The 12,489-nt window shown below is 36.4% G+C and overlaps 2 protein-coding genes across 2 annotated transcripts; both read right to left on the reverse strand.

The window, feature by feature from the left end:
- Nucleotides 1-317: 317 nt before the first annotated feature.
- Csp4 (chemosensory protein 4) lies at nucleotides 318-3,959 on the reverse strand. The gene is made up of 3 exons (XM_072020984.1): nucleotides 3,805-3,959; nucleotides 3,457-3,694; nucleotides 318-778 (listed from the first exon to the last, which is right to left on the reverse strand). The coding sequence occupies exons 2-3, from the start codon at nucleotides 3,650-3,652 to the stop codon at nucleotides 582-584; spliced, it is 393 nt and encodes a 130-aa protein (XP_071877085.1). The 5' UTR covers nucleotides 3,653-3,694; nucleotides 3,805-3,959; the 3' UTR covers nucleotides 318-581.
- Nucleotides 3,960-5,247: 1,288 nt separating this feature from the next.
- LOC139996558 (protein sneaky) lies at nucleotides 5,248-12,154 on the reverse strand. The gene is made up of 6 exons (XM_072020986.1): nucleotides 11,505-12,154; nucleotides 10,162-10,377; nucleotides 9,454-9,755; nucleotides 8,955-9,142; nucleotides 7,012-7,538; nucleotides 5,248-6,357 (listed from the first exon to the last, which is right to left on the reverse strand). Exons 1-6 carry the CDS (start codon nucleotides 11,793-11,795, stop codon nucleotides 5,710-5,712), a joined length of 2,172 nt encoding a protein of 723 aa, XP_071877087.1. The 5' UTR covers nucleotides 11,796-12,154; the 3' UTR covers nucleotides 5,248-5,709.
- Between the last annotated feature and the right edge of the window lie 335 nt (nucleotides 12,155-12,489).

The following is a 12,489-nucleotide window of genomic DNA, read 5'->3' on the forward strand; positions in this document are numbered from 1 at the left end:
TTATAGGTTATGAAACTATTCTCTCACTTGAAACATTTAAGGTGGACAATTTTCGAGTATTAAACTTATACTTTTTTTTTTTTTTCAAACTGAGATGAATAATTTTTAAACTTTAAATATGTAGTTCTCTCTAGTAAATCTAAACGAAGGTATTTTTTTATTGAAAAATTGGAACTGGAATATTTTCAAGTCTCAAACGGAGCCTGTAATAAATAATTTAGACGTTAAGATATTTTTTAAACAAGAAAATCGAAAGGAAATAATTTTCAAGTTATATATACGTCTTTCTATTAGACTAGAAAATCAACACTTTGATGTATTTTTCAGATAACTTTAATTGATTGTAATTACAATTATAGAAAGGCCCTTGATGATTTCTCTTCGAAGGAATGTGCAGATTTGTAAAATACGTAATTCATTGTTTTAAAATGTTTTTATCATATAATCCATACCGATCAGTAGATGTTCTGTAAGCATTTATAGCAAATCATTGCAGTGCATCATTACGTGTATACCAAGTAGATTTAACGTGAACAAGAATGAAGCGAAGATAATCGGTGCCATTGAATTACGAGGCTAATTTAGTCCACAGCTTTTTCTTTGAATTGGTTCTGAAGGTAACGTTGTCTGTAAGCTCCTGACGGGTCGTACTTAGCCTCCAGAAGACTCCATTCTTCCTCTCTATTGTCGATCAGGTATTGCGAAAGCTTGTCAGCTATTTCTTTCTGCTTTTCGCTGCACGCTGAGCATCCGTGGGCCAATGCATCGGGCAAGTTTTCTGTAATGTTAATCATAAATCATTGAATTTATTTTTACACGCTAATTCTACTCAACGCCAATTTAAGGGCCACCGTTGCGTTAACGTGATATTTCATTCGTGATTTCGGTAAAAACCATAGAAAAGGAGCTTTAATACAGCAATTCAGCTGATCCTTTTGGGCGTGTTTTAAAGTGAAGAACTCGAAAGAGGTTCGAAAGTTATGACAAAAAGAAACTTGTACTTCTTACACTGCATCGAGTCGAGTATAGATGTTTAACTAGTTAGCTGTTTTTCACAAGTATACTCGCCATGAAGATATGAAAATGGCAATATCTTTTGTTATGAGTATACTCGTCATGCGTAAAAAGAGATGAAACAGTCATAGCTTAATTCTACATTATAACAGCCACTAATATTCTGTGTCTGATGAGTATGTATACAATAGTACAGTACATAATATAAGTATAATATAATACAAATTAGAGCGATAGTGTGATTGAATGTTCAAATCCCAAATTATTGGATATAGTTTCATTATGGACTTCATCATTAATATTATATAACTTGATTGGACGATACTTATATAATCAATCAATTGCTCTCTAGTTATTCGTTACATCACTAAAATTATCTTCCAATGGGTTAGACATGATATACCTTGAAGATATTTCTGTTATGATGACAAAATTTCATAGCAATATGAAGATTATTCCTCTTGTATTGTTCTTGCCAATAGAAGGATGACAAAAGACAGAAGGCTACCGCGTGAATGAATTTTGAGTTTAGAAATACTTGCAATTTCTTTCTTTTCCAAACGAAAGTCCTGATTTCAACAAAATTCACTCCAACGAGATCGGATCTTGTCGTAAAAGTGTTCCTGGCACAAAAGGCTAACACGCAGCATCCTCGAAAGAAGACAAAAGACAGAGATAACAAACTTCCTTGCAATCAAGAATCTCAGCTGCAATGATGCGAGCAGAAATAAATTCTATACACGAGTAATTGTAACACGCGTAGATCCTTTTTCTTAGATGGCAAAGGACGCGTAACCGATTTAATGCGCGGCCTTGTACCTCAGGAATAGTAACGACGCTCATAAAATTGCGGTCGACCGTGAAACGACAACGTTCTGAACATCAGTGGAATATGCATACGAGCGCACGGACATATCGTAATTGACTCGTCCAGCATTTCTCTGAGCGAAGGTGCCTTGTAACGACCATTGCGATGATGCTCTAAACGACACCGCCATAGTTTTTCTTCTTCCTCCTGGCGCTCAACCGTAACCTCTTGTTCGCTTTGTTTGTGTTTCTTTGTTTTGACTCGTTGGATGTTCCATGGTTACGCCAGGCTATGACACATGATAAGTAGTCTTTAATTGGAGTCATTGGATGATTGTGTTAAACATGTGGAGGGTAAGGGGAAGAAACATGGAATGCCACTAAGTAATGACTTTATTATATTTAGATAATCACGTTTTAATATGTTAGTGCACTACTGAGGGACCAAGGTCCATTGAGTTTAACTGTACTATTCATAGCATGGACTCTAACATTACATGTGAAGGCCAGTCAGATCATTTTGATTCATTACTGAATTAGCAAAAATTATTGCTTTCATTTGATGTGTATTTTTTTTTTTATAAGTGTCTTTTTATAATTTAAAGTAATGGTAAATTAATAGCATATTCTGTGGCATTAAAACTCTAATTGGGATGAGAAAGAAGACTATTAGAGAAAGATGTGATTGTTTTATATTATCCTAATTTCTTCCTCCAAATTGAATATTAATACTGGAACGAATTACATAATGTCTACTTGTATTGTTAATATCCAATCATCTTATCAGTATCTGGAAAAACGTTCAAGTAGCCATGAAGCTAAACGTAATTAGTATAGACATACAACAAGGAGAAAAGCTAAATGAAAATTTGACGATTTGGAAATTTGAATAAAAAAGTTGAAAATTACATAGTACAACCAGAAAGCTATGAAAAGGAAGATTAATTAAATACTAAAGACTTAATAATAGCGACGTTGAGGAAGAAACACAGAGCAATAATACAAATGCAGTTAAATAGTAAGTAGGAAAATACATTGTACTGTAGCATATTGGTACCATAGTTACATCATGCACATATAAATTATATTAAACCTAAGATAAAAGAATTAAACTACATGTATATCTAATAATAATAGGCTGTAAAAATAGAATAACTATTCCTAGGATTAGGAAATGTGTACATGTAACAAGTAAATCACTACGCTAAGCCAAAGAACCTCCTTGTGATAGACATACAATCTGACTGAATAAAGTATTCGTACATTATTATATTAATGTTTACAAGCGGTGAAGATAGGAAGAATGGAGACATTTCTTGTCCTATTCCATGAAGATCAGCGATTCCCTGTTTTTACTCCAAAGTTTTTATGCTCACTACACATTTTATTTATAATTTTTCATTATTCAACAGTTTTATAGCGTCAAAGTGCCACAAACAAAATGTAGTATAACATAAAATAAAAATAATACAATAAAATGTATTTCATTTTTTAAATAAATACAAACCACCCCTATACATATATAAGTAATAAATCATCTAAACAGAACAACACACAATAATTGATTTATCACGCAAAACGACAATCATTCTCTCTATATATAAAAGAAAATATTTTACATAGGAAAAAGCTCACTTTTAAGTTCAGCCGCGTCCGGGGTGCAAGTACCACGATCGAGTAAACAGTTCACGTATCCTTTCAGAAGTCTCTCGTTGTTCAGTACGAGGTTGATGTCGATGTCGTCGTACTTCGTCGTATATTTGTCTTCGGAATGTACTTCACCGAGCAGGAAGCAGATAGCAGCCACGACAGCAATCAGGACAGTCTTCATCTTCGTTGAGCGGAGATTCACCGTTGCTGGCTTTTTCGATTACTGAACGTCCAGCTCGTTAGCGTGGAGATCTTATATGTCTCGTGCATGGCTCGTTAGTAGCACGAAATCGCGGCCAATTACTTATCATACCTAAAGGAAATTGTACCTACCGCGTAATTCCTTAGGAAAAATGCGCACGGAAGGATCATTTGCTTGCGCGCCACGATGTTCGACGAACCGAGCAATCCTTGTTAACGTGGATGAAATTCGATTTTAGCTTGCAACAGGTGACCGGTATCTCTATTGTTCCTCTTGTGCGTCGTCCATATGAGAATGTTGAAATACCAGGGTTTCCTACAAATTTTGAAAATAGTACTGTAAAATGGAAAAAATGGCAGAATAGTAGAGTCATAGGGTGGTAACATAGAGAAACAATAAAATTATAAAACAGTAGAATTATAAGGTGAGAAAATAGTAAAATAGGAAAATTGTAAAGCAAAGACCATAGACAGGAAACGTGACAAACAATTGTAAAATTCTATAATCAATTCCATGTTATTAAAATTGCCCTCTTATTTGATTGCAAAATTTGAACTATTATTATTATTTGAACCCTATTGAACATTAACAGATTGTTCATAAAATTTAGTAGACCTGTCACCTGCACTCAGGAAACTTATATTTCTGAATCTAACAAGCTATTCCTTTTCCAGGAACCTTAACCCTAGTTTGTCGCGTTCCCCTTGAGTGCTCTTCAAATGATAAAGTAATAAAATGGCAGAGTAATGAAATAACAAACTGATGAAACAGTAAAACAGTAAAACGGTGAAATAATAAAATTATCCTTCTTACATAAGTTAAAATGTTACAAAGAAGATGAGTAGAACTCGAGTTTTCTTCAATTATGAAATTATGGATACAACATTTTAATTAATAAGAACAGTACATGTATTATGTACTTTGTTTTTTGTACAGTACTAACAATTATAGCAATCATCGTTAAACTCTCTTTATAACAACATACAGCATCTTGCCTCTTGTGTATGTGAACGGAATTAAACCAATTTGCCAGGCCTCATGTCGTATTCAAGTAGATTCGTCGCACAATTGCAATCTTTCCTTGAATTATGTGAAACAGACGTAAATCGCTCCGCGTCTGCAACTCATTATACTTATGTTAACGTTACCTTGATACATCGTTGGCTTCGTGGAAATTTAATGGAGATGCGAGATTCCTCGGATAATACCATTGTATTATAAAACTAGGAATGATCCTACTTTGTGCTCTTGAATGTTTTGTATTCCGTTCGAGCATCACAGTGCTCATAAATCCAACATAGTAAATGCACGTTTTAAGTTCTCGTTTCTTCCTCATGAAATCTGAGACTTCTTGTCGAGTTTGGTACGTGAGATTTATACGTAGAGATGGCCTTACCATCTCTGATGATATCATAGTTTCCCGAAAAATGTTTCTAGCCACTACTACCTACAATCTTGGCTAGTATCATTGGTACCTCGAGGCGTAATATTGATCCTATCATATGTATTTTCTTCAAAAGAATACGTAATCTCTAATCGTATGTTAAACATTAGAATAAAATCAATCGACTTGGCATAAATTTAAGTTTCCTTGTTTTACATTCTACTGGTTTAATCACAAATACAAGTTGCAACAGCTGATGCTCATTTAAGTGGCTACCAAAAGACGTAAATCAGGGATTATTGTTTTCATATTCAATAACTAGTATCCTAGTACACAAATAAAGAATGGTTATAATTACAGTACCACCATTCATATAATATACCAATAATTAAGCTTATTAATTAATGCATTCAGTTACAAATCTTCAACAAGTCTTTAATTCTTTAAAGACCAACGTTGCATTAACTGAACGTTTCATTTGCAATTTTTGTTGCTTAGCTTACATCATTGTATTTCAACATTGTGATTCTAAAAGCGAGTCTCAAGGATGTTTCCAAACATATCAGGCGAGTTACTGTGTTTATCAATAATGTTGCGTTTAGGCAACTTATATGAATTATTCCATAGCTTGGTCTACAGCGTGTTAACTGAACTAAAAGTCACTGCGTTGGGTGTCGTACTCCTCCGTTTCGGTATCAGAAAATTCAGAGCAAGCATAGCAAATCTTCCCTACGTCTCTCCAGCATTCAGCGCAATGCAAGAAGGGGCAGCCTGGAGTGGTGCATGCTCGGTACTTTGGCCCTTTTCTAGGCTCTGAATCGCCGCAGATTAAACACCTTTCCCTGGCACAGGCGAAGTACTTGAGCCATCCAAAACGATCCGGCCATTTAAGTCTCACGGCCAACCAGAAATTCACCTCGTTCTCCAAATGACGCGTTCTCACCATATTCTTCACTTTAGCCTTCATGAACTTGGTGTACGAGAGCCTGCGCCGTAAACTCTCGTTATAGAGGTACAATACTCGTCTCTTTTCTCTTCTTCGATAAAAGAACGAGCAAATGCCACGACGTAATCTCTCGGTGTAGATGGACGCGAAGATCAGGAGGAAAACTGCGATGAAGGTACCGTAGATCCTGACGATTACGTAAGCGGGTAGTTTCGTGGGCCGAGGAAGGCACGCGCTGTTCGAAACCACGGTTTTGATTCGTTTCTTCACGTTGAAACCGCGAATCGCGTTTCTGATCAATGATGCGATCACCCCTGTTCCGCGAATTTCCAAACTTAGGTCGTGGTGGCCTGCCTGGAAAAACACATTATTTTAGAACTGTGGATTCCTGTCCAAAATATATATGTATCATTACATTATTATATACTATTATTATATTATCATTATTACATATTATAATTATATACACAGGGTGAGTCTCCTAACATGACGACTTAAAATAACTCGCAAATTATTCGTTACAGGAAGAGATGTTTGAAGCAAAAGTTGCATAGTGTCTAGAGGCACATAGTGCTATAATTTGTTTTTTATTACCTTGCTTTTTTAACGATATATCAGGATCATGTTCAGTTTTTTTAAATGAAATGTCTAATATTTTAGATAGCCTAAATACCATGCAACTAAAAAGCAGATAACGCGCTATTGTTATTGACAGCACACGTGCGAATCTGTCTAACAATCTTTCTACGTCTACCGTTTCTAATAGATTTGGGAACAACCGATCGGTAGCCTGCCGATTGATAACCGTAGAAACAAAACGCCGATTTGTAGGCAACCAGTCGATAAACGCTGATGCTATGAAGCCTATTAGTAGGCTGCCGATGAGCAACGTGTTAAGACTTTCGAGTGGCGCATGTATCATCTATCATTTCAACTGCTTAACCGTGAACCAGTGATACTTAAAATGATCTACCCTATTTATATCCTACTTATACAAATAAATTCTACCTGAGTGTACTCCATATAAGCGTGCCTCCTGATTAAATCCAACACTTCATAAAATAACCAATCCAAAATAACGAAAACACTGGCCGTGATGAGCTCAAGAAGCAATTTAACTGTCTGTCCAATCAAATGAGACCTTTCGGTTTTGCTTGGCTTCACACTGTAAGGATCAACAAACTTTCGCCTCTCGATTTTCTTAAACGGCAACAGAGTCATACTACCGCGTGCTCTTCTTCTTGCGTCTATCTTGCGGAAATAGGGCGACACATATATATTGTCGAACTCAATGTCATTCAAATATTCGTCGTGGTATCTCTGAGCGTCGAGAATGATTTTCAGAAACACGAAGGACAAGCATCTTTTTACGATGGTCATCACGGACTGGAACAATCTTCTTCGCACTGTGAATTCGTGTATTACCGCTCTGGCAGCATACGCCGAATCCTGAAGATCCAAAATCACTGGCGGCTTCCTCACTTTGTATTGCAGCTTCGCGTCCTTTAAGCTTCGGCTGAATTCGTCCCGAGCACCTTTGAAGAAAGATCGTCCGGATGAACTTTAACACAGGAAATTGTGATTCACAAACAGTGCCTGATGTGCAAGCCTCTCAGAAGCCAAACTGGTCAACTCCACTTTTGGTTAATTGGTTACCAGGTATGTAAATATGAAACCGGAATTTTTGTATAGGAAATACACGTTTATTGTATGAAAATGATTAAAAATATTTTATTCGAAGTATTGCCCATCGCTAGCTATACATTTTTCCCACCTGTCTGGCAATCGGTGGATGCCACGCCAAAAAAACTGTCGCTCTTTTGAGGCAAACCAGTCATCGAGCCATTTTCGTACATTTTCGTAAGAAGCGAAGTGCTGGTCAGAAAGTGCGTGTCCCATCGATGCAAATAAATAGTAATCGGACGGAGCCAAGTCTGGTGAGTAAGCCGCGTGCGAAGGTATTTCTCAACTGAACGCTTCGATCGTTTCCTTGTCCGGTTTTGCTGTATGTGATGGTGCATTATCACGAAGCAAAATTACTTTGTGTTGCCGTTTTTGATATTCTGGTCGTTTTTCACGCAAAGCTTGATTCAAATCGATCATTTGTTGTCGGTAGCGCTCGGTATTAACGGTTTCGCCAGGTTTTAACAGCTCATAATAGATCATACCCTTCTGATCCCACCAAACACAGAGCATTGTCTTCCGTCCATAGCGATTTGGTCTTGTAGTCGATGTCGGTGGTTCGCCTGGAGCTACCCATGATCTTTTACGCTTGGGATTCTCAAAATATATCCACTTTTCATCGCCAGTCACAATTCGGTGGAGAAATGACTTTCTTTTGTATCTGGCGAGCAGCATTTCGCAAGTGGTTTTTCGGTTTCCCTGCTGTCCTTCATTCGGTTCATGTGGAACCCATTTTCCCACCTTCTGCATCTTTCCCATGGCTTTCAAACGTACGGAGACGGCTTCTCGCGTCACGTTTAATTGATCAGCGAGTTGTTGTTGCGTTTGAGCGTCATCCTCATCCAACGATGCTTGCAATTCTCTGTCTTGAAACTTTTTCGGTGGTCTTCCACGTTCTTCGTTCCTCGCGTCAAAATTGCCACTTCTGAAATTTTTAAACCATTCAAAGCACTGTGATTTACCAAGAGCATGCTCACCGTAAGCTTCGACAAGCATTCGATGCGATTCTGCGGCAGTTTTCTTCAAATGGTAACAGAAAATCAATGCTGTCCGCAAATCGTAGTTTCCAGGCACAAAATTCGACATGTTCAACGCTATTACAAACTATGCTGTTGTATGAAACTTGTATTGTTCTGAGTGGAAAATGTTTGTGAGATGTCAACAAAGACTTTTGGCATCAATGACGCAGTTTAGTGATAACTACATTATCAGCTAGGGCCATCTATAGGCAAATTCCGGTTTCATACTTACAGACCTGATAATAATACCTTTCAAAGCGATGTATCCTTCGCCGATGCCACTATCAACCTTTCCTTCAGGATCACAGATACTAGAACCACCCAGTGCTTGAACCAGATTACAGACGAAGGTCAGTTTCATCGGCCAACACAGCAGCCAAGCAACAAATACGCTCACTGCTTCGTAACACTTGTCGTAAGCATTACCGAACATGTCCCTTTAAGATTATTTGTACACATTTGACAATATTAATTTAAATTTCTAACACACGAGAAACCTATAAAAAAACAATGTATCGTAATTTCCATTAAATAATTGAAAAGCGTTACTTCAAATAAAATGAGGGAAAGGTAAAGAAAATATAATTTGATGGTATAAATAATAAATAATAGAAATAAAATAAATATTTGGTGAATTTTATAATTAGCGAAATTTGGCAAATATTTTGATTGGAACACTCGAGCAATATTAAAATTAAATGGTATTTATTATAAATTGCAAGATATGCAACAGGTTTTTCAAACATACCTACATCTTCCTGCACCTCGACTAAGTTGCTCCTCGCATCGAGCTTCAATTTTTTTCTTATATTTAGCTTCAAATATTTCTGCATCTGACTTGGCTTCTTCAATTTTTTTCTCGTGCTTCTCTTCAATTTCCTTGCTTCTTTTTGTATCACCTTGCAACTCGTCCAAATAATCGTTTTCCTCCTTTAATCGCAGCATCTCTTCCTCTCCCTCCACTTCTTCGACAATCGGGCTCATTAAGTCCCTCACCGAAGAAAGCGTGTCTTTTATTTCATTTGCATCCGCTTTCATAGCAAGGATCGCCTTTTAATAAATATAACGATTAAAAATAAGAGGATTAAAAAAAAGAGATTAAAAATAAATATAATTTTCGTAACTAGCGCCGACGTATCTCTACCTGGATCATACTGGATCTTCCTGTGCTTTCGGAAAATTTTATTCCAAATTGTGTAACCTAACAAACATTGACATCGTAACAGGAAAATTATTTCGACTTTAATATGAATTTTGATTAAAGTATAACGAGCAGTGTTATTTGAGCCTCCTAATTTGCAGAAAACACAGGAATGATGAAGTTGAATACTTTATACTGTTTAGTTGATACTGTATATTCTTTGATCCTTTCTAATAAAAATGGACGTTTCCCGTCAGACATTGTAAGAATTAATTTACACTTATTTACTCGTTGTTAACAGAATAGTAAATATACCTGTTGAAACGGTTTGAACATTAAATCAAATCTTGTCTTGGTAAGGTTGTACGTCAACTGTGTAGTGCAACCGAATGTTCTTACCACCTCTTTAGCGTTATACACTAAATTGAACAATGGTCCGGCTATGATATATCCAAAAATCAGTGCTCTCAACATACTTCGACCTGCTCGGCCAAAAAACGCTGGTATCGTCAAGATAGAAATACACCTCACCTATTGTGTCAAAAATAAGTAATGAATAATAAATAAGTTCTTATATATATATCCAATTTCATATTTCAATATTTCCAATAAGATATTTAGCGATTTTATTAAAATATAAAACATGTCGTCCACAAATTTGAAGAAGAACAATAGCAATTTTCGCTACTGACAAAACATAGTAACACCACTTCGTTATTCGCAAAGCATCTCGCCTACGATGTGTCAACAATGCTAAATATCGAATATGTTACGTTCTTAAACATTGGTCACTTATTATTGTAATTGTTACAAATATTCAGAAACTGAGGTATGCAAGATCTTGTCCAGGTAATTTAACCCTTAACGCACCGACTTTTAGTTATGAATATCGACCGGCAACTTCAACTTATTTTCATCATACTTCGATTTGCAAGTTTTTAAATGTCAGATTTTAAAGAGTAGAGCGCCGCACATCGGTGGTGTTTGAGAAGCACACTTGGACCGTTAAGTGCTAATAATAATATCCGATCCGAAGCAAATGGAAGAATTGTAAATAAATCATGGAAAATGTGTGTGGAATTATAAATAATGACTGCTTGATTTAAAATTTAAAATGTACGGTGCGAGAAATATTTATGTATACGAAGAACGTGACAAAAAACAAATGTGGAATCCATTAAATATGTCAAAGAATGATTTCAGCGTTATATCATGACGAGCTGTTCGTTCATGCGAGTCAGGCTTAATTACAACAGTTGTAATCAGTTAACGGATTGTGATCAATTGCACTTACACGCAACAGATATAATTGCAATTACTTAACAAATAGCATTACGTTGCTAATGAAGTTTCCAATGACTAAACGAGCTTCGGCACGTGCCGAGAAAGTTACGAAGTAATCTTCGAGAGACGTATCATGAAATATACCACAGTGACTGTTAATTTTTCTTTTCTAATCTCGAGTACACAGGAAATTGTAGTGTGGAATGTCATTAATTAAACAATAAATCATGTGTTTATTTTCAATGGAACTGCACTTAAATTTTACTTGCGTTACACTTGCTTTAGTATCAACAAAGGTGGTGTGTTTCTACTACGAATAATCGGTAGGAAAATTGTTTTTAGAGATAAAATATTCCGAAGGACTTTGTTATCACCTGAATCGACAAGGCGCATCCAATTGACAGCATCATAATCAAAATACCACCAAGGCACACGCTGGTATACGCGTCGAACTGCAGGTCGATGATAATGCATTCGTATAGAAGAACAGCCATAAGAAATCCGAGCAAGAAACCGATAAAGGCACGCGACTTCTTATGAGTGCCTATCGGATCAAAACAAATACGGAACAAGATCGGAAACTTGGCCTGGTAATGCTTGAGAAAATCTTTCTTGAATTTCTCCACTCGAAGACCGAGATTGGTCACATTCTCCATTCCGGGCATTTCTAGTATCTTGTACGCAAGAGTTTATCTGGTAATTGCGTGTAATCAATTTATGCAACTCGTTCGAGTCAAAGTATCGTCGTTGGTTAAAGAAGAAATCCTTGACACGTATTTCTGAATCCTTATACTAAAATCTCTTTCTTGGAAGTACCTCGTAATTGTATTAGCTAGCCCTGTCGATCACAATGTTATAGGGACTTTCGTCAAAGAACGCCTTGACAGATATCGAAAACATATGTATTGCAACAGTTGTTATGTAAACGAAGAATTTCTGTTTGGCGATGCGATAACTCGATGCCCCTCAAGCTACCGCTTTCCAACTAACAAACAAATCAATGCTAGCGACTTTTACTTTTTCATGGCCTACATTATTATTTATTGTCTACATTTTACCAACATTCTAACAGTTTTTAACAGTAAATCGGCAAATTAGTGGATCGTATCATCGACATAAAGGATATACGTGACATTTGACGAAATGAGAATTTACGGGTTCTGAAATACCGACTTCGAAAAATACCGGCCTTGTTTCTTACGCCATCTGCGATTTGCTAAGGGGAACATAGGAATTATCTACATGTCAAGTCAGTTTTCAACCTCGATGTAATCACAACCACGAAAACGATAAAAAACCAGTAGCTATGAGAAGATCCTCGTTTGTTACACGATCTAACGGATTGTTGAATAATTCATA

Source organism: Bombus fervidus, chromosome 18 (assembly GCF_041682495.2).
Source record: "Bombus fervidus isolate BK054 chromosome 18, iyBomFerv1, whole genome shotgun sequence".
Taxonomy (NCBI): domain Eukaryota; kingdom Metazoa; phylum Arthropoda; class Insecta; order Hymenoptera; family Apidae; genus Bombus; species Bombus fervidus.

Coding starts and splice junctions, on each gene's coding strand:
- Csp4 (XM_072020984.1), bottom strand. CDS start 3,652: ATGAAGACTGTCCTGATTGCTGTCGTGGCTGCTATCTGCTTCCTGCTC. Junction 779..3,456: donor GGACGCGGCTGAACTTAAAA/GTGAGCTTTTTC, acceptor TTAACATTACAG/AAAACTTGCCCGATGCATTG.
- LOC139996558 (XM_072020986.1), bottom strand. CDS start 11,795: ATGCCCGGAATGGAGAATGTGACCAATCTCGGTCTTCGAGTGGAGAAA. Junction 9,143..9,453: donor CGAGGTGCAGGAAGATGTAG/GTATGTTTGAAA, acceptor ATAATCTTAAAG/GGACATGTTCGGTAATGCTT. Junction 6,358..7,011: donor CTTATATGGAGTACACTCAG/GTAGAATTTATT, acceptor GTGTTTTTCCAG/GCAGGCCACCACGACCTAAG.